The following is a 27,762-nucleotide window of genomic DNA, read 5'->3' as shown; positions in this document are numbered from 1 at the left end:
ATAAGACATAATAACAAATAGAATTGACTTTGTCATGTTTGACAGATCTTCCCCCATTTTGATCAACGTTTCTTTTTCCAGATGAGATGAACGATCAGCAGAACACTCTCTCGTACGTGCTGATCAACCCTGCGCCAGACACCATCCTCGAGCTGAACGACATTGTGTACGTACCTTAGCTAGATCCCTCCGCCACTTAAGCGCTGAAACCAACACCGGAGGTTGACGCACAACAACCGTCAATCAAACATGAGTCACATCTCAATTTAGCAGCAATTGCATGCTCGTGTGAACCCAGCCAGACCTCTTTATCTAATGAGTTATCAGTTTCGTGACTGTGAGATGTATGGTGAGTCATGCTCATGGAAGCAAAGTGGCAGGCAACCAAAAAAGCTCCTCGCAGCCTATGTAATTATCCTCCTATTTGTTATTTTTCTGTCTTTGTTCTATTTAGTTACATAATTCGCTCCGACCCATTGGCGCACATGCCCGATGATATGCCGGCCGGGCAGCCGAGTGCCAAGGTTCACCAGGAGTACACCGCCGAGACTCGAGACGAGACCGACCTCTGAGCGTCGCCAGCATCCCCCCCGACTGCCTGAGTCCCTGACCACCACCCCCCCCCCCCCCCACCTCCACCCCTCCAATGTCTCCGCCGAGAGCCACCACAGAGCCTTGTTCACTTTCCCTCTCCAACCCTAAATTACTGTAGCGCATCATCCCACCCACAGCACCCACACACACACACACACACACACACACACACACCCACACACACACACACACACCCACACACACACACACACACACACACACACACACACACACACACACACACACACACACACACAACACTACCAGCAGCCATGAGGTACACACACATCATACCTCTACTCTTCACCTGCTCTTCTCCCCCATCTGCTGGAGTGGGGACCTGCTGCTACTGGAGAAGAAGAGGAGAAGCCATCCGTTTAGTGGTCACCTGATTCATACTATACTATTCATACTAAACAATACACTCGCTTCACATACTCAACCCCATGCAGAACTTACATCACACGCTGAACTCATGCCATGCCAATTCCATAATACAATATTGCTACACAGCCTTTCCCACACATCACACACACATTCTTATATCACAAATACATACTGTACACACAGTGCATAACACATGGGTACACAGTGTACACACACACACACACTTCTTCATTTCATTTCAACTTCAACATTCATCACTTCATATTCATTCCATACTACAGGTTCAAGCCTGTAGCCATGCACACTCAGGCCTCCAAAGGCTACTGGCAGTTACTGTTCAAAGGAAACACTTTCTAGTTCCATGTATCACTTTTATATGGGAAGGTTTGGATGGTGAAAGTGTTTGAAGGACCAAAGAGGTCAGTACAGTCCTTTTGTACCAGTCCAGTTGAGAAGAAAGGGATCTTTACTGTGGCTGGCACTTGAGACCAGATCAGATTTGAGTTATTTCTGTCACATTTCACAGATTTCTGTACATTTTGTAAAGCACAAATCCTTAAAGAGATTTCATATCTGCACTTTGTTAAATCTGAATCACATTGATAATCTATATGAATGTCCCTCAATGCAAAACTTGAATTATGTAAGAATAATGACACTGATGTTGGCAGGTAAGAAGAGTCGCTCCTTCTGAGAATCTGTCAAAGCAAGGCTTTTATCTTGGCACATAGCTCTTCATTTGTCTGATCTAATGCATGTTTGTAAATTAAGTATATGTTAACTTAAAAATGTTAACTAAAAATGTATCAAAATCCTCATAACAAACCACTTTTTTAAAAAATTCACCAGATTGATTGCTTTTGGCCAGAACGGTGTGGGGGGGGCAAACACTCTCTGTGTCAGGTTCATTACCTCTCCCCACAGTGTTGGGCAGTGAGCGAACTGACCACTGTTCACACTGACACACTCAACCATGGCCACATTCCCCGAGAGGTGGACCGAACCAGGGCTCTCTGTCTCTCTCTCCCTCCCTCTCTCTTTCTCTCTCTCTCTCTCTCTCTCTCTCTCTCTCCTATTTCAGTAGACCAATCCTCCCTTCAGGCAAATGCCAGCTCTCCTCGTGTTTTATAGGACTACAAATACATGCGGAGTGGGCAGTTTTCTTACCTCATAGGTTACAGGCTGGTGTATGGTACTTTGTATCGAAGATTAAAAAACCCTTTCCCCACAAATATGGCGAGAGGAGAGTAGTACGGGCACTGGGGAAGAGGACCAGATCTTTCCTAGTTATTTTTAAAGAGAATTTGGAATGCAGACGGTTGGTGCTGTGGCTCATTCCCAGAGCATCAGCGTTGTGAAGTGCACTGGCTATATGTGAAAATGATACTGTCATGTACAGATATGTAAATGCTTTCGGTAACATGAAATATTTGATCAACTTTGATCAAAGTGATAAGCATTTATTTCTTTCAATGTCCATTATGTTATATCTATAAGCTGTTATATCTATAGTTTGTGATTTTATTCATTGTATATATTCATGAGATGAATTCAGTGATTTCTATGTATGTTCCTGCTTATTTAAATATTATTTCAATGTTAATTATAGGACATGAAAGGCATTTAAAAAACTCTTGCACTAAGCTCTACCTTGAGAAAAGGAGTGGAAAATAGCATGACCCTTTAAACTTTAAACCACACAGTTGAGGAGCGCAACATCTTAATCTGACACTGGGCTTGGCTCATTAAAAATCTTTTTTTTTGCATATAGACACAGCTCAAAGGCAGTCATGCTACTCTGCAAAAGGTTTAATAGGGCATGGAGAGCAACCACAGTTTAGAGGGAAAACATGTACGATGAATCTTTTTTATCAGAGCAGTTCAGCAAAGACACATGACGTGATGTCTGGACTGGAATGATTTGAATATCATAGACTTTATGAAAGTGAATGTGCTTTGTTTCTGTGTCTCTCATTAAAAGTTAAGTTATTTGCAGAATAATCCCAGATCCCAGCTACACTTGTTCTGCATCATCATATCTTTCAAACTAGCCATTGGCAAATATCTCTTGTTTAATTTTACCTGCGTCATAAGCCTTAAAATGAAACATTTTCCCCATCTAACTTTGCCAAAACTTCTTCTCTCCTGGGCTAGTTAACACTAAAATGGCCCTTGCCATTGAGATCTAAAGAGAACCCATTTAGATCAACAGCCATATCCAATACTGCATGTTGTAGTTGATCAGTAGTGCCTGAGGGTGGTTCTGATGTACCCAAAAGACATAGTGGCAGCATGTGCAGTATGTCAGACAGCCAGCCAAGTAACACCTGACTAAAAGGATGGAAGGCCATTCCACCCAGTATGCCATGGAGCATGCCACATCTAGTAACTAGTGCCAAAGCATCAGTCGTGGCCTTTGGCCTCTATAGTTCACTGAAAGCTAAGCCATTGCTCGATAGCATTCTCTAACTCATAAAGGCCAGTACTTCACTGAAAGCTTACCAGTGTTGCTCCTCTCGTACCATTTGTCATGAAGGATATGCACATAAAGCATGTATTTTGAGGTATAGCTTGCTTTTTTTGTTGTACAATTCTGTATCATGATCCGAAGGTGATCTTACACATCACTGTTTCAGTTTTTTGAAGTACCTTGTGAGTCTATGAGTAGAAATATTTCACATGGACCTTGCATGCCCCTTGTTTTGCCAAAATGATCAAAATATTACATTTGTAATTACCTATTTATGTTGTTTATTTGTTTTGTTATGTTGACATTTTTTAAATGTCCAGAGAACAAATGTGTCAAAATTAATTTTGTACAATTTCTTATTGGAAGTATGTGTTCCTCTTGACATGCGAGACTGAAATAATAAATGCTGCATGCAGCTAAAAACAGTGTGTTTGTGTGGGAGAAGAACCATGATTCATCTTAAAGTCTGATCACTATGACAAGAAGTATCCATAATTATATAGGGCACACAGATACAGTGGTAAACTTATCCAAAACCATTCACCATTATATATACTGACATAATAGGTTAAATACATACAGTGATTAACAGTGTCATCAGTTGATAATTAAGCTAATATTTCACTTGAAACTTTCGTCTGTTTAAGTGAGTCTGCTTCCATCTCTCTCTGGTCCAGCGTCCTTGGTTCTCCACCACCTCGTGCAGGAGGTCAATAAAGACGTACTGGTTGTGCCGTAGCAGACTCTCATCGCTGGGGGAACAGGACTTTGGAGGAGGAGATGATCCTGTTGTGCTCTTATCAGATTCCCTGGTCGGTCGCTTCGATTGGCTTGTTCCAGTTCTGGACTTTTTCCCTGCAGCTGATGGCTCTGGTATCTCATCTTCTGTCTTCAGAGTTGCCATGTCCAGTCCCAGTTTCATGCCATTGTTGCGGTCAGTCGTGCCTACCACAGCAGTTTCACATCTCGACACATTCAGCATGGACTGATCAGGTTCCTGAACATCCTGAGTCGGGATGCCCATTTCTCGCTTCCCATCACAGTTGCTGTCTGCCATATCTTCAGTAGTTTCGAGTCTCAACATGTCTAGTATGGATTGATCAGGGTCATCTATAGTCTCAGTTGTGATGCCCATTTCTAGCCTCTCATCACTGTGGCTATCAGCCATGCCTTCAGTAGTTTCAAGTCTTAGTGTGTCCAGTATGGATTGGTCAGTCATGTGGTCATTTTGATGGTCAGGCTCTGCATCAGTCATGTGGTCATTTTGATGGTCACTGCCAGGTGGGCTGATATCACTTCTTTGTGTCTCATCATTTAAATTGGAGAGAGCAGGACTGTCCTCAGCTGCTCCAGCTTGGTCTGTGTCACCCAAAGGCACGTCCACTGACACCGTTTCGGGGGCGTTGGTTGGAGAGCCTCCTGATGGACTGCCTGGTTGGAAATTCACATCAGGGATCTCTTCTTGCCCACGAAGCCTGAATTCTGCCTGAAGTTTCTGGAAAAAACTTACATCAACAACCTCCTCTTGTTGAGCCTGTTGCCGTGCCCACAGGATGGCTGTTGGTGGCCAGGTTTTTACTCTGACAAATGTCCGCTGCATTTCCCCGGCGTGGCAAGGTTGACCTGTGTTGTCGTAGCCGTGCTCCTCATAATGTTCCGTGGGTGCTTTAATTCCAATAGTGAGATAGGGCAAGTCCTCCTCCGTGTTCTCTGTTGAGTCCGCGGTTCTTTCACCACCATTTAGAAACGTTGGGTTGAGCTCTTCTGTGTGGTCAATTCCATCTCCTGTGACCACTGCAGCGTGGTCCTCTGAGCTGTTCCTCTCAGAGCTCTGATCCAGACCTCTGTCTCCTTTGTGTTTAGGAAGCGTGGTTGCTGCCTTGGTCAGGACTTCAGACCTGCACATCACAGGACCAGCGGATTTGGCTCTGCCAACTAGTATGCTGCTAATTGCCTCAGGGTTTTGGTCCTTCTGCTGTGCAAAACCTAAATGATGGTGGAGATTTGACCCTGGAGATTGGGCTTTTGGATGCGGCACAATCCGTTTCTTTTTTAGTTTTCGATGGTACAGAAATGACAGCACACAGACTATACACACAAGGATGCACAAGACCACTGTAAACAAAGGAAGAAGGAAACATAAGAAAGGTCTAATCCATTAACATTAGCCACCTACAAGTGACATAAATACAACAACATATGTGCAACAACAAAATATCACTTCAAAGATCACAACCTCAGGCCTTAAAGTTTTCAAGCACTGTGCCTGAATTCAGACGTGAGTCGGTACGTTTAAGATTTGAAAATAGGCAATGAGACTACAGTATATATGACGTCCTCATAAACGTCAGATAACTTCAGGCACAGACATTTTCATCGCTTTAAGCCCTGCAACCTAGTTTAGACAAAAAAACAACAACATGTAATTTCTTACCAATTAAACAAATAAGAGCAGGCAGCCCAATGGCCAGCTTGGCTATGGACTCCACAGTGCTGGCTGAGGGTTTGTGGGGGGACAGTGTAAGAGAAGTGGCTCTACTCCCTGTGACTGGTGTTGCAGTGGACGACCCAGTGGTTACAGACACTACAGTGATGATGGTGGGGCGGGGTGACGGACATAACACATTCCAAACATGTTTCCCTTTTAAGGCAGCAGGGGTTTTGCATGTCACTGCCATCTCATTCTTCAGTCGAGATGCAGAGCGCAGACCTGCAGACAAGAATGAGCACTGAGAGACATCAAACAGACTGATAGAATGAAATGGGGTATGAAAGTCAACTGAGATATAGTTGAGATTGGTAGATTTGATAGAATATATCATGGTTACTGAGCAGCCCTGGCCAGAATGAGCCAGTTCAGCTACAGTTTACTTCAAACTATATCACTCCCCTCCTTGCAATCAACAGTTTCCATTATTGACCAATCAGTTGTGTGAGATGTGATCCTTCTATGCTAGAATGAAAACAAACTTAAGCAGATAGGACTGTCCATGCCTGATCTTAGACCAAACTCTTTAAAGGCTGACCTTGCAAGAAGACTGTGAAGTCCTCAAAGCCCGCTCTTCCACAGGAGCAATCCCAGGGATTATCATGGAGGTCTATTTTTGTTGTATTACTGAGTGGTTGGAATGTTTCTGGATTCACATAAATCAAAGAGTTATTTGACAAATCCAGAAGTTGCAACTTTCTCAGATCTCTGAAGCTCCCCAGAGCAATTGTGTGGATATAGTTTCCTGATAGATGAAGGCGCTCAAGGCCAGAGAAATTAGACAAATCGGTGTCCTCTATGTTCTCAATGATGTTGTGGGATAAGATGATTTTCTTCATAACTTCAGGATGGCTAAACCAGACAGGGGTTATCTTTTCCAAACGGTTGTTGTCAAGATCTAGAGATTCTAGTTGTTGAAATTTCCTCAGAGCTCCAGGTGCAATAGCAACAATTCCTGTACCACTCAGTGTCAGATCAGTCACAGATGATAGAGCATCACTGGTGAAGACAGTTGAGTTGAGCTCTCCCACATTCACTTTCCAAAAAACTACAGATTTCAAGCCCATTGGAAAACCTTAAATGATACAAAATGCTTCATCAGCAACCAAAATGTGATAAAATTACACCATATAGACAAAAGTATTAGGATCCCTGCCACTGCACCCACACAAACTTAAATTACATCCCATTCTAAATCCACAGGCCAACCCCTGAAAAAACATGATATTATCCCTCCACCAGCATGCCTATAGCCTAGCCTGGAAACCAGACTCTCTGACTTCGCAGTACTGTAGGGAAAAGAAATCGACCGGAAGTATGGCAGGCCGAGGCCAGGCTACCTATAGCCCAGTGCACAAAGCAAGGTCCATAAATACATCATTGTGTGAGTTTGGTGTGGAAGAACTTGACTGGCCACAGATAACAGGGTTCTCAAGATGATCAAATTTGGAATGAACTAGAACAAATATTACAAGCCAGGTTCTTGTCCAACATTGGTGGGTGTAATGGCAGGCATCCCAATACTTTTGCCTATATGGTCTATGTTTACAGTTCAAAAGACAAGACCGAAATTACGGATTTGGATTTAGATTGAAAATCAGTGTGAAAGTAAATTCCATTTCATTCAGTCTATTGTGATATATATATTGTTTAATGTGCTTTCAAAAATACAATAAAATTATTCACTATGAAATTCCAGGGGCTGTTAGTAGCCCTTCACCCCCACTACCAAACCTCGTCAAGCAATGGGACTGAGCTTTTTGAGCTATATTCATTCAAAAACATCCAAAGTTTACCAGCTAATTCTTTTGCTGTACTGAAATTAAATTAAAGTTAGATTAGTCTGAAAAGAGAACTAGTTACAAACAAGGTGATGATCTTTATTTTAACATTGCTTGATAATGTTAGGGTTAAATATAACAAATAAAACACCTTACTTTGAGGTATGTTATATGAACAGACATAGGTGTCTTTCACACATGGACAGTCACAACATGCCAACTTTATCCAAGCAGCCATCACTAGTACACCAAAAGAATCTGTGAGAACATAATATGCAAATGAAACGTCATCAAAATGTTCCTCCTCGTTTGATGATCTTGGAAGAACAAAACCTTACCCAACATGATGAGTACCAGCAGAACTCAGAATTCCACAGCAGCCTGAAATGGAATCTAATAAGACGGACAGTCCTCTGAGGACTACCTGAGACTCACCACATGCTGAGATTGGATCACTTGTTGTCATGACACGTTTGTCGTTGGTTCATAGTCACGGATACAGCTGTTTCCACTGAGGCGTAGGTGACTGGTGTTCCAGTTGGTTGATGAAGAGGATGATGGAAATGTACGAGACCAGTGAGGAGGTCATCACCACAGGAAAAACATGACCTCTGTATTTGTATTGTGCAACAGGACCGTTTCTGGTTTCTGCATCCAAAGCCAACACTTATTCTACTCTACAGTATAGTGTAGTTTGAAAATGTACTCTCTCTCTCTCTCGAGTTAGAACACTATAGATAGAACTATAGAATTTATAAACACCAAATCTAAAAAGTAAGCTTATAACTTCAGTCTTACACTCTTAAAACGAATGTGTTGAAAACAACACAACTTGTGTGATTTTACCACATCTCTGTGTCCAGATAGGGACAACACATATGTTTTAAGAGTGTTGCATTTAGGAAATGTTAGAGAGGTACTATGTAAACAACAAAAAAAACAACAACTGTGTTGCTTTAAGCTGAAACTTAACATGAATGGCAACCCAAAGCATGAAAAAATGAAAAGGGTGGAAATGGTTTTATTGACGACATATTTATTGATTTTCAGTGCCTCTTTTTAAAATAAATAAGTGGTATGATAAAGAAACTTTTAAAATGACCAAGCATGAAAAGCACAGTATTAAAAATGGTGATGGATTTCAATACAATCTTTTTGTGAGTATAAAACAATTAATATACAAAACTCCTATTTAAAAGTAAACAAAATGCAGCAACATATTAGAATCAAGTTTCCTAAAGCCTTTTTTGGAACCAGTAGTTTGAGAGCTCCTGGTGGACCTTCAGCTTGCTCTGGTCAGTACTACATCTTAGTGTTTGGTTTGTTAGGACACTATCTAAGTGTTTACGTTGAACAAAGAACCTACAACCTCTTCTAATCCTGTTTTGTCGAGTTTTCATCCAGGTGAAAGTCAGATGACAGTACCAGAATTATTTGGGAGGACCAAATGACTGCAGAAACAAACAAGCAAATCATTTTTAAACAAACATATTCAAAATGTCTCACGCACTGAATAAACCATGTATAGTTCCACCAGACATTTTTGACACAGGCCTATATTTGTGAGCGCGTAGTGAAACTCCCTCATGTAACTTAGTCAGCGTATATAAAGTGCTTGTGCGACACTTCCGTTTGATCGAGGCCGGCATGTGGCTTCTACAAAGCAAAACAAACAAAAATAAAAATAAAAAATAAAAAATAAATAAATGAAAGAACAAAAAAAAAGGGGATAGATTCAGCAGTGGTGACATAGTAGCGGAATGTTCTACGTGCCAGGAAATAACTCCACGACAATGGCAAAGTTAAAAGAATTATGAATATATTGGGTACTGTCATTCAATTTGATAGCCACATACTCCTTGTGATAGAGCATCTTTCAAGAGAGGAGGGAGACAGACAGAGAGACAGAGAGAGAGAGAGAGACAGAGAGAGACACAGAGAGAGAGAGAGAGAGAGAGAGAGAGAGAGAGAGAGAGAGAGAGAGAGAGAGAGAGAGAGAGAGAGAGAGAGAGAGAGAGAGAGAGAGAAATATATCCAGGGAGCAGAGAGAAAGCGTTGACATTACTTCTGCTTACATTGCATGATAAAAGCACTAGGACATGATGAAGTGCACCATTTTACAGGACAAAGTCCAGTGAAGTAACACATCTACCTAACATCAGATCCATGAAAGTAAATACAGAACTGAGAAAGAAAAACAAACAAACTGACAAAACGAACAGCATCTGACATTTGTACCAAGGCCTATTGTCGGACCCTAAAAGAGCTTTATACAGCTGTGCTACGGCTGACAAGCTTCTTAAAGCACTGGATAAATAAGACGACAGCGTCACCAGGGGTGAGGGCGAACGTACTGGCGCCTGGGCTTTCCCAGGACATTTTCAAGCAGCATGGTTTCGAGAGAGAGAGAGAGAGAGAGAGATAGTGAAGCGAGTCGCCAAACTGTTTCGTTTTCTTCTTCTGAAGAGTTCAGGGTTATGGGGTTTGCAATTTGCAACCCCCGAGCCCTTACGTCCGTTGAAGATGTGCGGAAAGTGAGTCCAGGTATAATGAGCAGTTCCTTTTTTTTGTCCGCATAACTCTGTACAGTGAAGAGACAAATCCACAGTTTTTCGACAGAACAGAGCAGTTAAATACTCTTGCCCCCCTCTTCCCCGTTTAGTGTGTCTGATAACTGGGTGTCGAGGGCACAGGGGTGAGAGGGTGGGCAAGGCCAAAGAACTTAGTGCCAAAAGCAATAAATACTTCAAGTAACAAGGAATCTACTGATGTGGAGACAAAGAAATCATGACTGTTATCGACAAAAATCATGATCACCACCACCACGGCATGCTAACCGGTCTGCAGTGGAAGAACGGAAAACAAACAAACAAAAACAAAAACAAACAATAACCCTTTATCAGATCAGATGTCAGATCGAGAGCCAGTAGGTTCAGACATTCTCACAAGCATCAACAAACATCGATCTCGTCGCCTCTCATCCGTCAACAGTATGAGGGACAAGTACAGGAGTCTGTCTCCACAAGTCACATTGTCCGGTGCGTTTGCTCTGTTCATTTCCCGCTCCGCTTGGGTCCGGGTCTCTTGACTTGCCATAGGTGGTTGTGGATGGTCAGGGCGTCCACACTAACAGACACAGTCTTGGCTGGGATGACCGTGAACTGCTTGCGGTCCGAGCTGTACTTGTAGAGCTTGTCGATCATCTTCTTGCTAATGTTCTTGGGCCCAGTGCCCGTTAACTTCTGGATTTCCTCCGTGTCTGGGAAGTAGGAGTAGAGGGCCCGGAACATGCAGCCCCCGTCTCGGAACAGAATCATCAGGTGGTTTGACTCGCACTTCTCCAGCTCCTGGAGGGATGGAGAGAAGACAAGGAGAAGGGTGAGGAGACCTTTCAGTAGTCGTTCAACACATCTGGCTAGGTGAAATAACCATGCTTATTACACGACTCTTAATAGTGCTGCAGAATGCTCCATTCACTTGAATGGGCCTTCCCAGCGTTCGGCGGTCTGCTAATTCTGAATAACAGACCGTTGCTAAGTATAACAGACCGCTGTCAAGGAAAGCTTTGTGCTTCTAAGTCAATTCTTTCACATCACTACGCAAGGATTGGAACTTCATTCAAAAGTGAAAGCAGACGGTTGATCAGCTGTGTTCTAAAAAATGTTTGATTCAAGTTCAGCGTGTGTTGTTGCGAACTATTTGTTTCTCAGCAAAAGCCATGATGAAACGGTAACAAATAGGCTATAGCCTAGGCTATGTAGGCTAAAGTCATATCGTGGGGAGTTTATTGTGTCGTTTTGGTAAGTAGCCGTGTAATAAGCGGGATAATGTATAGAACGCCGGTCATTGTCGGGAGATAGGTCCCTTCAGGGCAGAACAAGACCCCTCCGCTGCGCGTCGGGGTCCGGTTCGCCCTGTCGGGACCTATCTCCCGACAATGACCGGCGTTCTATACATTATCCCTTACTTTGCTCACACATTTAAAAAGTTCAGCTTCTGTTTTAGATAGCAACCCAGAAGCATTACGTCAGCCTATTTAGCCTTCCGCAGAGCATCTGCACATTAGCTATGCTGTTTTTAGACTTCCTTCAGCTGACCGAATTAATTAATCCAATTCCGCATGGCTTTTAAGGCAATAGAAATATACACAAAGCAGTCAACCATTAAAAGAAAGATCTATACAGACACCACATCATGCAACAATTAGCCATTTTGGACAACATGCTCACCTCAAGGATGGAATTTTTATGTGGTTCGTTGACCTTTCCAGCTAAACAGCAGTGGGCGATGGCATTGTGAATAATCGGCTTATTGGACTTCGCACTTGGCTCCTTAAAGAGTTTTGGACCTGGAAAAAAATAAAAAGGAAATATTAGGCCACAATTCACTTACTGATCAGCCTAAACAAAAGAAAGTGTGTTTTCTTACCGGTGTACTCAGCCATGGACGTGGATGTGATGGAGGATGCTGTGGACCCGTTGTCCCAGTCCCTCTCTGTAGCTCGACTGGAATTACGGCTAAGGCCTGGGAATGATTCCACAGACTCTCCCCTGGAGACGAAGATAAACACACAAGGCCTGGAATTAGGAATGTATAAACCTCCAGAACTAGGCTTAAACAGATGTGGACACTACATCAACGTCCATCTTCGGTAATTGGACCTAAAGATACAATTCCATCGATAGGCCAACTCACCGCTGAGACCCAGCCCCGCCTGAGTTGACGCTGTCGGCCCCTGTAGTGGCTACTGAGGCCAGGGAGAGGCTGGAGCCAGACTGGGCGTTGATCAGATTATCATCTGCAAAAAAATACAACAGATGGGTGGGCACGAAGGGGTTCACAAAATATAAGTACAGCATGGGTTGACTTAGTGGAAATTTGGACTGACGAAAACCGATCCCTTTTTAAAATGCGGCTGCAATTGTACTTCGGAGACTTGGCCTGATAGCTGGGTGGCCATGAGCAGACCTCCACTGAGTGAATCATTATGCCCATCTACAGAATCATTTCCGTAAACACTTAACTGTGGGGCTGACTCACTGGACAATTGCTGTTCAAGCAATTAACATAGTGAGAAATCTAAGCTACATCAGCATGATTCAGCAGCCTTGGCTTTCATTTGCAAATTAACCATCCGTCAATATTATATAATTACGCTTTGAGTAATGAACTTATTACTAATATACCGAATATATATTTTAGTTAATTTTGCTTAGCTGAATGTTTTTTTTACTTAACATGATAACTGCACTCCATGCCTATGAGCTGTACATTTACATAGCTCAACCAGTGGAGCATAGATCTTGCAATGCCAAGGTCATGTTTGTCCTAATGCAATTCACACCAGCAGTGCAGTCTTCAGAAAGTTCATGAATAAATTTAGCCGCAAGCAGCAGAGTAGAGGCCTAGCTAAACATTGTTGCCATGGAAACATTGTGTTTTTATGTCAAGAGCAAGGTGGCAAGCACTCAGATCAAGTTAGTCTCATGTCAACCAAAGATTGGTTGAGACTAGGGTTGCAGAATTACAAGAATTATCAAAGTTGGAAACTTTCTATGAGAATTATTAAGAAATGAAGGGAATTAACAGGAATGAAGTGAACATTTTCTAAATGGCAGGTTACACCACAATAGGGAAATTAAATGTAGTTGAAAACATCTTGCAGCATACTAAAAGTTTGTTAAAGCAAACAGATGTAATGCAAATTCAGTCAGATTTCTACCCTGCACTGTACATTCCTCAATCACATACACACAGCACACTAGCCTAAAGGGCGTAACCAGCAGTGAAATGAAACTGAAACTGCTACTTAACCTCTTTACCCAATATAGTACAATGCATCTTTCTTGCACACATAAGTTTTAAATGCAGAGAGCGCTTACTGGCAGGGGAGCACTTGGGATAGCCATCGGAGACGGACTCATCGTGGAACACGGATTTGGGCCGCTGCTTCTTGGGTTTGGGTTTGGGCTTGGCCTTGGGCTGCCCCTGGCCCTGCTCCTCAAAGATCTCTTGCTGCTTCCTCCTCAGGTACTCCTGCTTGATGAGCTCCCGCCGGGCCTTCTCCTCCTCCTTCCTGATGCGATCCGCATCAGCCTTGCGCCTGCCGACCACACATCAGCCATGACAGACAGTTCTATTAACCACTGGACACCGTGCGATAGATAACCACCATAACACAACCAACAACCAGACGTCACAAAGTCAAAACAAGTCATAATATAGTCTACATTGTCATGACGATGTCAAAACACCAAATACAGAAGGGTTGTGTCCTCCTCAATCCCCTGGGCTTTCACAGAATTTATGAGAATAGATTTGATCGACTGAAATGTTTTGACTTTCATGTATCAACTGGTGAAGCACACACACATACAAATGCGTTTATGTATGCGTGTTGGAGGATGTGTGTCCTTCTTTAAATTTGGGGTGGGGGTCAATCCTACAGTACCTGGCCTCGTCTCTCTTCTGCTCACTGTCGGCCTCCAGCTGCAGCTTGCGCAGCCGCGTCTCCTCAGCCTTCCGCTGCTGCTTGAGAAGGAACGCTGCTCGCTTCTTGGCCAGCTCATCCTCAGCCTTCTGGTCATCCTGCGGAGGAAACCATTCCGCTTAGAACACGTCTACAGCTACAGAATGTATTCTATATGGACATGGGAAAACTGGGGATAAACCAGCAAAGTGCAAAGCAAAGCAAAGCGGCAGAGAACGTACTTTGAGCAAATCTAAGCTGTTTTGTTCCAAAGTGTCGAATTTTTATTTGAATAAAGCATCGAACTGTAGTATATTGAAATAAATTTAAGGCAGTCGGGCACTTAAAAATGCATTGTACTGGGACATTGGATCAAACTGAATAAAAGCATACATTTCCTAAGAGAAAATGTATTGTCCGCCGGTCATTATCAGAAAATAAGCCCCTACTGGGTGAACAGGACTCCGATGCAAAGGGACTTATCTTCCGAAAAAGACCGGAAGATACATTTTGTCTTTTATTATATGGCTACTTGTTAAGGCGAGAAGAGAGTTTGTTATTTGGTTTGTTTGTTCTGTGTTTTAAAATTATTTTGTTAATGTTTCGTGGCTTTCACTGAGTAAATAGTTCACCACACCAATAGAATTTGAAAGTTTCAGATGTTGCATGGCAACCTATTACTTACGGACTTTCATTTTCAAAAAAGTTCTATTGCAATAAACCAAGTATTTACAGAATGATATGAAATATGTCAATCAAAAGCTCCAACACCATTGCCATTGACAGTGGTCATTATATATTTGCAGTGGTCATTACATGGATTTAACAGACCTCCATGTGAATGGAACTCTCTGCAGCACTCTGAAGAGCTGTATAATAAACAGGATTCTAAAACTGATAGTTCAGGTCCTTGACTGTGAATGGCTGAATCACGTTCGATGCCGTTGTAAAATGCAGCATAAACATACACCTTGACCGCATTTCGTTCTATATTACTGCGCTACCATAACTTGATACAAAAGTTAAAGTAGCTGCGTCTCGACGTTGCTTGGCAACCATTCAGATAGAGGAAATATATTTCTTGGTGGAAGAATGATTATCTAAGAATAACTCGTTATATTTCTAGTTGCTGTGCCTTTACTTTGCCAGGTATTTATAGTAACAGTTTTAGAAAAGCAATAAGCCACTCGAGGCTGTAGGTTACACTGATTCTACAACAGCTAAGGGGGGTTTTAGGCACTCCGCTAGCGCGTCATGCCTAACAACGCCCCTTAGCTGTTGTAGAATCAGTGTAACCTACAGCCTCGAGTGGCTTATTGCTTCAATATATTACATTCAGGGAATGGAACACTCACCTTGAAAAAAAAGCCCATGCCGGATTTCTTCTCGCCATCCCCACCATCAGCAGCAGCAGCATCAAGTAGGAGGGAGGTTAGTTCCTCTCCTGTCTCCCCGGCCAGCTCAGACAAGTCTACCTCAATCAGGTTGGCCTTGCTTCTCAGCTCCTCTTCAGACATGAATTCTTCCGTTAGGTCCGCGTCACGAGTGTCGTACTCCGACTCTGCTAAAGTGCCAGGGAATCCCTTGTCGTAGGACACACCGAGCGGAACTTTTGAGGCAGCCTTCCGGAGGTTGGCCTCTTCATTGAGCTGGAAGGGGGTGCTGCTCCTCAGGTTCCCAGCGTCAGGCGTCGTGACTTCCTCGGGCTCGGCTCTAGGGGTCCTGCTCCCAGGGCTGGCCACTCTCTGTGTTGGGGTGCTACCCTTACCCGCCTGCTTGGCGTCCTTGGCCAGTTTGAGCTCCGAGGGTTTGGAGCGGCTGCCTCGAGCGGAACTCAGCTTCGGGGGCTTCCTCACGGTGCCACTTGTGGCCGGCGCCATATCGAAGTGGATGGCCTGGGGGTACTTCCCCTCCGTGGGCACGTCCCCCTGGTCCCCGAGTGGAGACGCGGACGGCGGCGACATGACGTTCTGCTTCATCAGCAGCTCCTGCTGCAGAGACAGCTGCATCATCTGCTGCTGGATGCTGCCGATGGCATCGTTCAGCATCTCGATGGAGCGGTTGCACTCGTTGAGATCCAGCTCCTCCTCCAGCACCAAGCTCTTCGATTCGATAACGGGAGACACGGGCGTGCTGCAGCTACTCGCCCACTCCAGCGTCCCTTTCTCCTCCGACTGCTTAGCCGCCTCCTTCGCCCCGGCTCGGAGCGCGTCCACGCAGGCGTCGTCTTTAGACGTGGCCTCTTTTTCTTTCTCCCCGTTGAGCCTCTTTGCGTCCTTGAAGCTGTAGCTGGACTTGATTGGCTGCGGGAGCGTGTCGCTCTTGCCCTTCTTGACGATGTGCAGGAAGGCCACCTTGCCCAGCTTGAGCCGCTGCCGCGCCGACAGCACCTCCATCTTGCGCTTCTGCGTCTCGATGGCGCGCCGCTTCTCCTCCAGCTGCATGCGCAGCTGCACCAGCTCGGAGGCCAGCACGTTGGCCGAGTCCTTCCCCCCCTGCTGGCCCGTCGTCGGGCTCTGGTCGCGCTTGCTGCGCCAGGACGTGACGACGGGCAGCGAGTAGCTGTTCTCCGAGCCGTCCGGCGTGGTCCGCTGCGAGCTGCTGGCCGAGCGCAGGTCCTGGTTGCTGCCGAAGCGGCTGTGGTGCAGCTTGCGCTCGGCGAAGCTGGTCATGCGCACGCTGCCGCTGGCCACGCTGCTGGCCGCCGAGTGGACGCTGCTGAGGCCTGGGCTGGAGCAGCGGCTGCTCGGGCCTCCGCCTTCTTTGTCCTTGTCCTCGTGCTCCTTGACGCTCATGTCCTCGCGCAGCTTGGCCGACTCCTGGTCCTCCTCGTCCAGCTGCTGCTTGTCCGAGTACAGCTCGTCCTTGCTGAGCTCGAGCTCCTGCTCATCAGCTAGATCCAACGTGTCTGAGTCCGACTGCATCTCCCAAGCCTGCTCGGGCTGCTTGTCGTCGTCTGGTGCTGAGGAGTGCAGGAAGAAGCCGGGGGAGCGGTCGGTCGGGGAGAGCTCTGCACTGCTGGCAGCCAGTGGCTTGAAGGCTTGGCTCAGTGCCATGGGTGGAGTCTCAGACTGAGCAGTGGCGTTCGCCTCCGCCGCCTGGGCAACAAACTCAGCACTGGAGTTGGGGGTGAAGGTCCGGTTAAGGCTGTGAGTGGCTCTCCGTCTGGGGAAAGATGCAGACTGCTCTCCTCCTCCTCCTCCCCCATTACTGCCACCAACTACCCTGCGGGCGGTGGAGCTTTTACACAGCTCCCCTGACTCCTCCTCCTTGTTCAGATTAATAGACTTCTCTTTTGCTGGTTTCAAGGCAGCAGGCATTAAGGGCTCCAGATAGAAACCCCCATCTGAAACCTTGTCGTCTTGTCTCAACCAGGAATTGGTTCTCACCGCAGGGGCTGCGCTCTGGCACTCCGCTTCAGCGTTGGCCAAGACTGTGCTGTCGCTGGTGACGACGGTCAGGTGCTGCACGTCGTCCTCCTCCACCATGTTGACGTTGCCCAGTAGGCCGTGGCCGTTGACGCGTCTGGGGATGCCCTGGTGCTTAGGGGTGATGCTCGCGGCCAGGCTGTCCTCGCTGATAGAGCAGGTTAGACTGGCACTATCGCCTGAGTGCATGTCAACGTCACTGTCGGTGGCCGAATGGAGCAGGAAGCGGTTCATCTGGGACAGTGGTCTGCCGTCGAGAAGATAAACACAGGGTGAGTCATGGGTTTATTAGATTTCCAGGACAAACTGTAGGGAGACTCTGGATATACTGAAGACTGTGCTTCAACTAAATACCACACACACACAATATTACAAGGACAGCCAGCACTTTCAATTCTTACAATTTCTTGTAATTCACTCACAATTTCTTAAGCAATGTACTACAAATATTTAATCAGGTAGTCTAAATAATTATATTATCACAATGTGCCAGAGCCATGCCAGGCCCCAAGTTGTTTGAAATCCAATGGGACAACTATGACAAGATGACAATGAAACCAACAGTGGGTAGTGAGTCTTGTGGACTCTTGAACCACACTGACCTACTCAAAAGTTGATTTGCCAAAAAAAAAAAAATTGTGTCCACATTGTGTCCACAAGCTCCCAAGAAAAAATAAATCAATCAATATCTTAAAGGGCCACATAGTAGCCCATCCTGATTGTGTGCACGTGCGGATTCTAGAAAATAAGAATGAGCAGCGATATACCTCTGTCTCTTTTCCGCCCAGCCTGCTCCTCTGTGACTGTCTTGCGTGAACGAGTTGGAGCGAATTCGGCTGCCTGAGGAGAGAGCAAGAACACAAGGCACTGAAAACACAGACACTTCAGGGTGCCTCTTCTACAGTCAACACCACCAGGGGAGAATCACCTGGGGGAGTGCAGTCTCACAGAAAGGGGTGCAAAAGAGGATAAGGGCCATTAATACAAAACAGTGCCCTGAGGCTATCTGGCTCAGGCTGCATCCACACTATTTGGTTTTCGCTTGAAAGCGCTGTTTTAAAATGAAATACAAAATGGAACAAAATGAAAAGTGTGCAAATGTATGCATTTCCTATCACAACATTGCAAGTAAACTAGGGATGGAGAACACAACATGCATCAAAATTAACATTTAGAACCTCTTACTGACTTAAGACCTGTCCACACAAAGAACTATAACTAACTATAAAGACAACTAACTAACAATATGAACATCCACACTGAATGATTAAGAAAAGGAGGTCTCTGGAAATCATTGATGTGATCTCTAAAATACAGATTTTGATTGGCTGTAATGTTTTTATTGCATCAAAATCCATCTGGAAGTGCAAGTGTCGTCATCCTAATTGACTATGAAGAGGCTTAAAACTGTACTTTTTACCATTATCGTTATAGCTACTGTTGCAGGTGTAATCTAATCTTGCCTCTTATCATTCGTTGTTCCTATAAACTTGCCCCAATTATGCGTTCATATGCTGTTCCCTTAAAAAAAAAATACTACATTGTGTTTAGTCACATGCATCTGCTTGCCTATCTAACGCCAACCCTAATTCTGATGGGGGTTTTTATGGGGTCTGATGGAGGGTGGTCTTGGGGGTGTGCAACTGCAGGAATTTGGGGAGCTCTTACCCATCATGTCTTCACCCTGCTGGGGCTTCTGTTGCCTTTGCCTCAGGGGGAGGAGGGGGTGTGGGAGGCTGAAGCTGGGGCTGCCTTTAGCACTGGAACAACAAGGAACAACCATCAGACACATGAACACACACACTACTCTACAGACAGGAAAAGGTGTTTTATGTAGGTGTATTTGGTTCAAGGTTCAGGATATTCATTGGAAAGGAGTCTTTAAAAGTTAAGAGTATTTTACGGTTAAGACATGCAAGAGCTGCCAATGAAGCGAAGAGTAGCCAAAGATTTGAACATAAATGGTAACCTGTCCTTAAACATCTGTTCTCATTTTTGACTGCCATCCGTGGCCCAATTCCTAATTCTGAATTTCTCTGACCATTGAAATAATGAGGCTCACAGAAAACCCTCAGGGTAGAGTGTGTTCTTAAATGCTACCAAAGCTATTCAACCTAGTAGCTTATAGTGAGGCCACATGCATCTTGGCACACTTTATTTAATCAACAGCATATTTTACACAGAACTTATTAGAACAAAATAATTTAGCTTTTCCTTTTATTCTCAACATGGGTCAGAAAAACTGAAGGAGCTGCTTCATAAAGCTGATATCCTCCCTTTTCTCCTCAAAACAGACACGGACTGGTTATACCACTAGAGGGCATGTGTGAGAAGTTCAGAAAATAAGGCTCTCTCTGCTTTTAGAAAACAGATCTATGTTAACCCTTCCAAGTGACATTTGAGTCGGAGTTTAGCTAAGCCAGTTGGATTGCTCTGAAGTTAAAACACCTGAGGTCAGAGGTCATTTCAAGCAATCACTCAGTGGTCCACTCAGAACCTTCACCAAAATAATTCCACCATAAGTCATACCTCAATCCGGATTGAGGGGGGGGGGAGGGCCCACACATAACACAGAGCAGCACAGAAGACTTACGGGCTAGACGGAGGGTTAGAGTCTTCGGGGTGCAGGAGATACCTGTTACACACGTCTGCACTGTTCTGAACAGGAAGCGCTGGGTCGGCCATGCCAGGTGTGACCAGGAAGCTGCGTTTGGTGGCGTTGGATATGGGGACGGAGGGCCGGAGGCTCTTGGGCTGAGCCAATGAGCGGGCTGCATCGAGACAGACCAGACAGCAGGTAAGGATAAAGGTGTGAATTAGATAAATTGGTATTAGGATTTCATTTCTACAGCTATGTAACATGAAATACCATATCTTTGCCTGAAAAAATAAATAAAAATTAATCAATAAAAATACAGGCAATGTAAGTATTTGTCAGCATTACCAACAGGTATGAACGACTATACATCATACACCCTCACCATCTTTGGATTCTTGGATATCCCTTGGCTGTACAAATTCAGGTTTGACGATTTCAAACCACCAGAAGAGTTCAGCGATGAAGACCATGACATTATGCTAGGAAATGAATAAAGAAGCTTTAGTATTGCTGCTTCTAAGACAAGAGGTGTCTACAAGAGAGAATGGGCTAATGTAGAAAAAAAGAGTGAGAAACTCACTTTGAGGACAAGCGGTGCATAAAGCATGTCCTCTAGTGTCAGATAAAATCCTTTGTTAAGGTACTCAGTGGCAAACTCCCTCAGGAGCTGGATATTATACAGACTGTCAGCTATCGAGGTCACTTCCTTCAAGCAAATATCTGATAAAAAAAAAAAGAAAAAAAGAGAGAACAGAGAGAAACCAAAACGGTACAATGAACATTGGGTCAGCAGCATGTCTGGGAATAAACAATTTATATTATATTTTAGAACATTTCAGGTCTATCCACATATTGATAAACTGACGATAAAAGAGAACTTGTTAAGAATGCTATGGATGTAACAATGAAATCTGTTTATATGCTGAGTAATAAACAACCGTGACCACACAGGGAAATGATTGAGCCCTGTATCAATAGTACTGAGACTGTACAATAACATAATGCTTATAAAGCTGATTACTTGTTTTAAAACACCTTATCCTTTTCGAAGGAAGAGGATAACAAGAGTAAACCAGCCAACAGGATTTTTGACCGAATTCCTCTAACTGGTAATCCTGGCAAGAAACAATGCTTGCATTCAGGCCTCTGTGCCGTTTTTCCGCTGTGGTTGTTTGCTCTGACTGCCTGCCAGACGCAGACATGATTTAGCAGTTACCCTCTAATCAGATTTAGACTGTCGCTGGCCATGATGCAAATCTGCAGATGACATGGCCTACTATGGCACTCACTGCCACCCCTAATGCAGTCAAAGGGAGAATGATTCAGCAGCCAGTGCAATGGACAAATATGGACGGTTCTGATGAGAAACAAAAACAAATAGAACTGCATTTGTGTACCGTCCAGCTTCATCACGTTGGGGCAGTAATAGTGGACCACGGTCAGCAGAGCTGCTCCATCGCACACGTCTCTCATCAGTTCCTCCACCAGGGGAAAGTAGGGCATCTGTCGGCCCGAGGCATGGTCCCGTCGATACCGCACCTAAACCGGAACGGACGCGAGGGCACACATTTACTGAGGCCGGTCCGCACAGCGTTTAGCCGCTGCCATCTCATCTGACACAGTGGGATGCCAGATCGAGATGGTGGGAAACTAGATGGGATCGTGGTACACAGCACATTTGGTTTCTTTGTAGCTATGACTGGGCTTGTCCATTATGGATTGATGCTAAAAGAGTAATGCATAAAAGTGATGGGTAATGAACTTCCACGACCTTTACAGGAACAAGAGGAAATCTGACAGACCACTTGCTCTCAGTTTCCAAACTGTTAGAGCATCATGAAAGGAGAAAGGTCTTTAAAGAAAACGATACTCAAGCACAGTAGTGATGTCTAGTAATAATTTGGAAAAGCAGTTTCAAAATTAATACTAGACAACTAACCAAACAGAAACCCAATGTCATAGCTAGTGTAGCAAAACAAAAATACCATGTGCTCTTAAATATTTAATAAGAGTGTGGTGACTTATAAAGCAATAAACCTACAAATAACTCATTTTTATAGTCTGAACTTTGGGATAAATAATTCTGGTGTAATTCAAATGCCACAGGTTGTGATTTCTTAGATTCTCTTCCTTTTTGAGGAAAAAAGGCTTTTCAACTGTCAGCTAAAATATTATTATGTGACCAAATGAAATATGTCTGATGTTTAATTTGGAAGTCCAGTTCATTACTTGTGTAATCTTTCTGTCAGACTGTAAAAACAAGGATTTCAGCAAGAAAGCAAAGGCAGAAGAAAACATGAAAAGGCAGTGAGTAAATTAATTTCAAGAGTACAACAAAAGAAATTGAAGCTCATATTAGACACAAATGTGAGGACTAGTCGTTGTGACAAGGGGGTACTTCACCACTGTATTTTCAGAAATGCTTCAATGTAAAACAAAAATAAACAAACAAAGTGACTAAAAAGTGAAAGCAAGTCATTTGTGAGAGTGAATGATTTCAACTGAATCAATCATATTAAATGAGACCATGTGATGGATTTGTTTTTCATTCAGTGAGGGGAATTTTTCTATTTTCTTTTTACATGCACTTATCCTGTGTTTTTAAACCGAGGCAGAATCAAAGACAGAATGAGGAGATATCACAGCTCAAATAGACAAACATAACTATCTGCTATATGTTCCTTTACCTTTAAGACACAAGAGAACCAGAGACAAAACAGATGACCTTTTAGACTAGTTTAAAACACCAAATGGATGACCACACATGAACTGACAGATCTGTCTAAAACCACAGCTAACATACACCGACAGATAACTACAAACTAGCCTGAGCTACACAGGTCTAGTTGAGAGGGCTAACGTGAATGGTAATGAGTGGTGTACTGTACCACGCGAGACAGTTCCACAGGCTCCAACATGCAGTGGGCCAGAGCAAGCATGAAATCAGGCTGGATGACACACAACACATGGACAAAAAAAGAACACTGAGAACAAGGAAAGGAAATGGGAAAAAAAAAAAACAAAAAAAAAAAAAAAGGTTGGCACAGACCATTGTGGACACAGATACAGTGAAAGGCCCCACCCGGCAACCCCAAAAATAAGGGATAATTCCAAAGCGCTGCCAGCCAAGAATGTGCTTGTGGTGGTGGTTGTACAAATATGGACAGATACATCACTACGTGCGAAGGTGGAGAGGAGGAACTAGCAGCCAACTTACAGGTACTAGTTTCCAATACCATTTTGAGGGAGACTATCCAAGTAGCAAGGGAAGAGGGAGGTATTGGAAGGGAGAAGACATGGAGAGGAGCAGATAGTGTCAGAGAGAATTGAACAGGCAGGACTGATTTGCGTTCAGAGATTAAGAGAGCAGTTTAGAAAGTGGCGTCATTCGGAAGATGCAAAATATGCCTACAAACAGCGGCAGAGGAAAAGAGTCAAATATTAGTATATTTGCTAGGGATACTCAGCTGAGCAATGTGGGAGAGGGAGGTTTGTTTTTATTTTTATTATTTTATATAAAGAGTGAAGCAACAGTGTTCAGCCCCCAAGATCTGTGAAATTTGCAGTAAGAAAAAAAAAACAATAATACAGCAGCAGTCGTCCATGCAGAGACGGCAGATTTACCTTTTGGTGACTTGGCGACTCCAAAAGATGCTGTTTTACTTTGACCTCCTTCTCGGAGATCTCCCTCATTTTCATGTTGACCTGTAACCAAAACAGTACGCTAACTTTAGTCAAAACACCTCTACCTCAGTCAAAACATCTGGTTACACAGACAATTCAATTTTACTGCATTCAAAACAAGGTTCCATACCAGGGAAGGGAAATAAATCCCACCCTGATCATCCAGGGGATAAACTACAGAGCCCAGTGGGTTTAATTCCCAACTGTCGCTTTAAAGTAATTCCCTTTGAATCACCAACAAGACAAACGTTCACATGAATCCCGGAAGTGGCAATCTGTATGACTGATGGGCCTACAGGCCTTTACATTGTAAAAGAAACAACAGACATATTCATTACGCTTGAATGTAATGTAATTATGCAGAAAAGCCAAGCCCTATATTGCAAGCCCTTAAGTTCAAACCGGGTAACTATGACAGTGCACCCAACAGTGTGTTCTCCAGCACTGATGGAAAATCAACCAAAAGGAGATTACGCTGGACAGGACACCATCAATACGTAGTGTCTGAAGATATCAGGGCTGCACTCTCAGGTGAAAGCTGTACTGTACACGGAGTGTGTTAATGCAACAGGCCATTCAATACCAGGCATCCACTGCATGCCATCCTGATTCCCCAGATAAGCTAATTATAGCTGGGCAAGAGCAGCGCAGACTAATTTTAAACCAGACAGACTCTGCAACACTACCTGATAATCCAGCTGTCTCCATACATTTTCATGTTGCTCGGTCTAATTTGTTTTGTCCCCCTATGTGGCGGGTGCAGAGGAGTTTTCGGTACCATTTCCAGTAAAGCATTCCAGCAGCAGAACAGTGGGTGGCATAGGAATGTTTTTCCAAGAAAAAAAAATACAGTGTCTGGGTATTCCGTTAAAAAGACGAACTGGGCACTGCATCGGTGAAGTACACAATGAAACTTCACCAACTCTGAACAATGCATGGGAGTTTTGTTGTACCACTTGCAATACAGGAAAATTATGTCTGGAAGGGTGATTCAAGATACTTCAACAGAAGAATCCAAAAACAACTTGCCTTGTATGCCACCAGCCATCCTAACTTTACCTCTGATCTTAAGCTTAACCTTGGTGTTGTAAAAACACTCCCATTAAGTAGAGTGCTAATAGGATTGGTCTTGGTGGTGAACACTATTATGCAACATGTGGCTCAACACTGGAGAGAATGGGTTTGAAATCCCATCTACACTCTACTTGATGGTGCCACAGCAGGTTAAGAAAGTCCATTTAAGCCAAGATGTATTTGTACTGTTAAGTACCATGTTATTACAAACTACAAATAAAATCCTAAAGAAAGTCATCCATGGGCATAAGTAGGAGTCTAAGGTCCCTTGCTGCTCACCTTGTTGATCCAGAAGACCATGGCATCCTCGAGGTCAAAGGGCAGCTCCTTGGAGGCACTGAAGGTGGAGAAGCGCTTGACACAGGCCACCACCCGCTCGATGCTGATCATCTCCACAGTGTAGGCCATCATGAGGGCATCGATCATCGGGATATGGGAACTCTGGAATAGGCACGAAAACAGAGACGTGTGTGATCAGTTTCACATTAATCTGAGGAGATTTCAAAAGCAAACACTTCAGACAAGTAAACCGAGAGTAATTAGTGTACTAATTGGCTCAAATCCAATCATTTAAACGTGGGAGGAAAGTGTGATGACCAAGAGGCACACACACCACTAACCCACATCATCAGAGCTCCACCCATGAGAATACAAACACTATCATACTTTCAATCCATGCTTGCACTTGGGGAATCTCTGCTGCCATCTTCTCGGGTATTCCAAATAGTAAAAATAGCTTGGTATAAATAGCCATGACTGTAGGTGAGCCCTCGTGAAATATAAATGTGTAATGTGCACAATACAGACAAGGTGAGGGAGACGGAGGAGGAAGTCAGGAAGAAAGGTTAAATGCAACCCAACCCTGCAGGTCCTTTTCAAACATCAAGGAGTTGGGCAGCCGTGGCCCACTGGTTAGCACTCTGGACTTGTAACCGGAGGGTTGCCGGTTCGGGCCCCGACCAGTGGGCCGCGGCTGAAGTGCCCTTGAGCAAGGCACCTAACCCCTCACTGCTCCCCGAGTGACGCCGTTGTAGCAGGCAGCTCAATGCACCGGGATTAGTGTGTGCTTCACCTCACTGTGTGTTCACTGTGTGCTGTTTGTGTTTCACTAATTCACCGATTGGGTTAAATGCAGAGACCAAATTTCCCTCATGGGATCAAAAAAGTATATATACAGATATACAGGAGTGAGCTTTAGCCTGGTACAACTAGAGACATTCTAATGAGGAGACACAGCACTCAAAAAATCCTCCATAGAAATGCATGAGGTTAGTTTGTAACGCCAACATGGCAGTCATCTACACATATCCCGCCCTTTCCGCGGCAAAAAAGTCGACTACAGTGAATACATTGTGCCAATCATGTGGTGTGTTGTAAATACATCCATGTAATGTAATCGCGCCGCTGGAGCAAGGTCGGAGTCACAAAGCCTTGCGCACGTCCATTTCTGCCGAAATAGATGCACGATAAGGGCCCAACAAGCATTGCAATATGGCCCCCAAGTGGAGGGACTTGCCTAAAAGGACTTTGGTACAACTAGATCAAAATGTACTTTTTGAGTGACGTCCGGCCACACCCTGTTAGGGTTGTTTCCCAATCACTGCAGCCGCCACTATGTGGCATCGACCACTATGCCTAAGGGATTGCTAGGGCTTCCTATTACATTCGGCACAACTTAAGGCATTTTACATGCAACTTGGGATGCAACAATGAATCAATTAGTTGTTGACTATTGAATTAATTGTCAACTACTTTGGTAATCAGTTTGTGTCATTTTCCATTTTTAAGTAAGCTACCTCAAAATTCTTGAATTGAATAGAGTTGATTGAATATTTTCAACTTTACTATCTCTTCTATGACGGTAAACTAAATATCTTTCGTTTATAAGGCAAATAAGGCATTAGAGGACATAATCTTGGGAAACACTGAGCAATTAATCGAGAAAATAATTGACAGATTAATCAACTATGAAAATAACCGTTAGCTGCAGCCCTGTACAGAGTATGTGTCTTTAGATTTTGTGTCAATTATATGCAATGCTGACAATAGCTTTGTAGGTAGTAGGGATTCATTCCTTTTTTTTTTATTTGTTCATTCAATCTCATTGGCAACAGTATGGGAAGAGCCAGGAGGTACAGTAAAGTTAAGGGGAGTTTTCACAAATGGACACTAATGGGATTCCGCAAACAATGGGAGAGGCTTTCACCTACCAAAGATAACAAGCACAGAGGTCCAGTACATTTTTTAAATCTGAATAAAGACTCAACTCCTCCATCAACATTTTAGCTATCCAGTCCAAGTTAAAAATATGGATGTTAATATTGTTAATGTAAGTATGTTGTCTCTTGCTGTACAGGACTATTATGTACCATCTAGACTTTTCTAAAGACAAAACGCCCCACCTGTGTAAACACTGAATTTAGAAGCATTAGTTGTTGAATTCGCACAGGCTACACCCAAACTCAAACCAGTTCATTCAAGTTCTGAAACTCTTTGAGGCTTAATTCTGTTGTGGCATCATTCCCAGAACTTTAGTCGGTCATCTGATCTGATGTCACAAGGGCTCTACAAGTACACAAATGCGCACACACACACACACACACACACACACACACACACACACAATCTTGTACATGAACTTCCCAAGACACTAAGTAGTGTTAATTTTGTCACCTATTTTTAATTTAGTCCTAGTCTTAGTCTTTGTCGAAAATGTCCTTTTTAGTCTTTGTCATATTTAGTCATTCAAATATAATTTTTGTTAGTCAAGTTTTAGTCGACTAAAAGT

At 43.8% G+C, this 27,762-nt stretch overlaps 2 protein-coding genes across 15 annotated transcripts in view; one reads left to right on the top strand and one right to left on the bottom strand.

Moving 5' to 3' along the window:
- Positions 1-3,876, top strand: part of kcnt1b (potassium sodium-activated channel subfamily T member 1b) — a 50,949-nt gene extending 47,073 nt beyond the window's left edge. For all 10 annotated transcript variants that reach the window (XM_042100811.1, XM_042100807.1, XM_042100804.1 and 7 more), the window contains 2 exons: positions 82-166; positions 455-3,876. In XM_042100811.1, the coding sequence (XP_041956745.1) occupies positions 82-166; positions 455-572 (203 nt within the window). In that variant the 3' untranslated portion in view covers positions 573-3,876. The remainder of the gene's footprint in view (positions 1-81; positions 167-454) is intronic.
- A 5,646-nt stretch (positions 3,877-9,522) lies between these two features.
- camsap1b (calmodulin regulated spectrin-associated protein 1b) overlaps positions 9,523-27,762 on the bottom strand; it is a 31,623-nt gene continuing 13,383 nt past the window's right edge. For 3 of the 5 annotated variants that reach the window (XM_042101064.1, XM_042101063.1, XM_042101065.1), the window contains exons 4-19: positions 25,254-25,415; positions 23,841-23,921; positions 23,434-23,466; positions 21,614-21,755; positions 20,797-20,936; positions 20,599-20,695; positions 20,211-20,388; positions 19,286-19,377; positions 18,385-18,457; positions 15,545-17,864; positions 14,172-14,308; positions 13,603-13,823; positions 12,416-12,518; positions 12,149-12,270; positions 11,950-12,068; positions 9,523-11,067 (exon numbers count right to left, since the gene is read on the bottom strand). In XM_042101064.1, coding sequence (XP_041956998.1) covers positions 10,774-11,067; positions 11,950-12,068; positions 12,149-12,270; positions 12,416-12,518; positions 13,603-13,823; positions 14,172-14,308; positions 15,545-17,864; positions 18,385-18,457; positions 19,286-19,377; positions 20,211-20,388; positions 20,599-20,695; positions 20,797-20,936; positions 21,614-21,755; positions 23,434-23,466; positions 23,841-23,921; positions 25,254-25,415 — 4,314 coding nt within the window. In that variant the 3' untranslated portion in view covers positions 9,523-10,773. The remainder of the gene's footprint in view (positions 11,068-11,949; positions 12,069-12,148; positions 12,271-12,415; positions 12,519-13,602; positions 13,824-14,171; positions 14,309-15,544; positions 17,865-18,384; positions 18,458-19,285; positions 19,378-20,210; positions 20,389-20,598; positions 20,696-20,796; positions 20,937-21,613; positions 21,756-23,433; positions 23,467-23,840; positions 23,922-25,253; positions 25,416-27,762) is intronic. The other 2 variants (XM_042101068.1, XM_042101066.1) reach the window with 2 other exon arrangements.

This window comes from Alosa sapidissima, chromosome 8 (assembly GCF_018492685.1).
Source record: "Alosa sapidissima isolate fAloSap1 chromosome 8, fAloSap1.pri, whole genome shotgun sequence".
Classification (NCBI taxonomy): Eukaryota; Metazoa; Chordata; class Actinopteri; order Clupeiformes; family Clupeidae; genus Alosa; species Alosa sapidissima.
The sequence above is the reverse complement of the archived record's forward strand: the minus strand, read 5'-3'. Positions and strand labels throughout refer to the sequence as shown.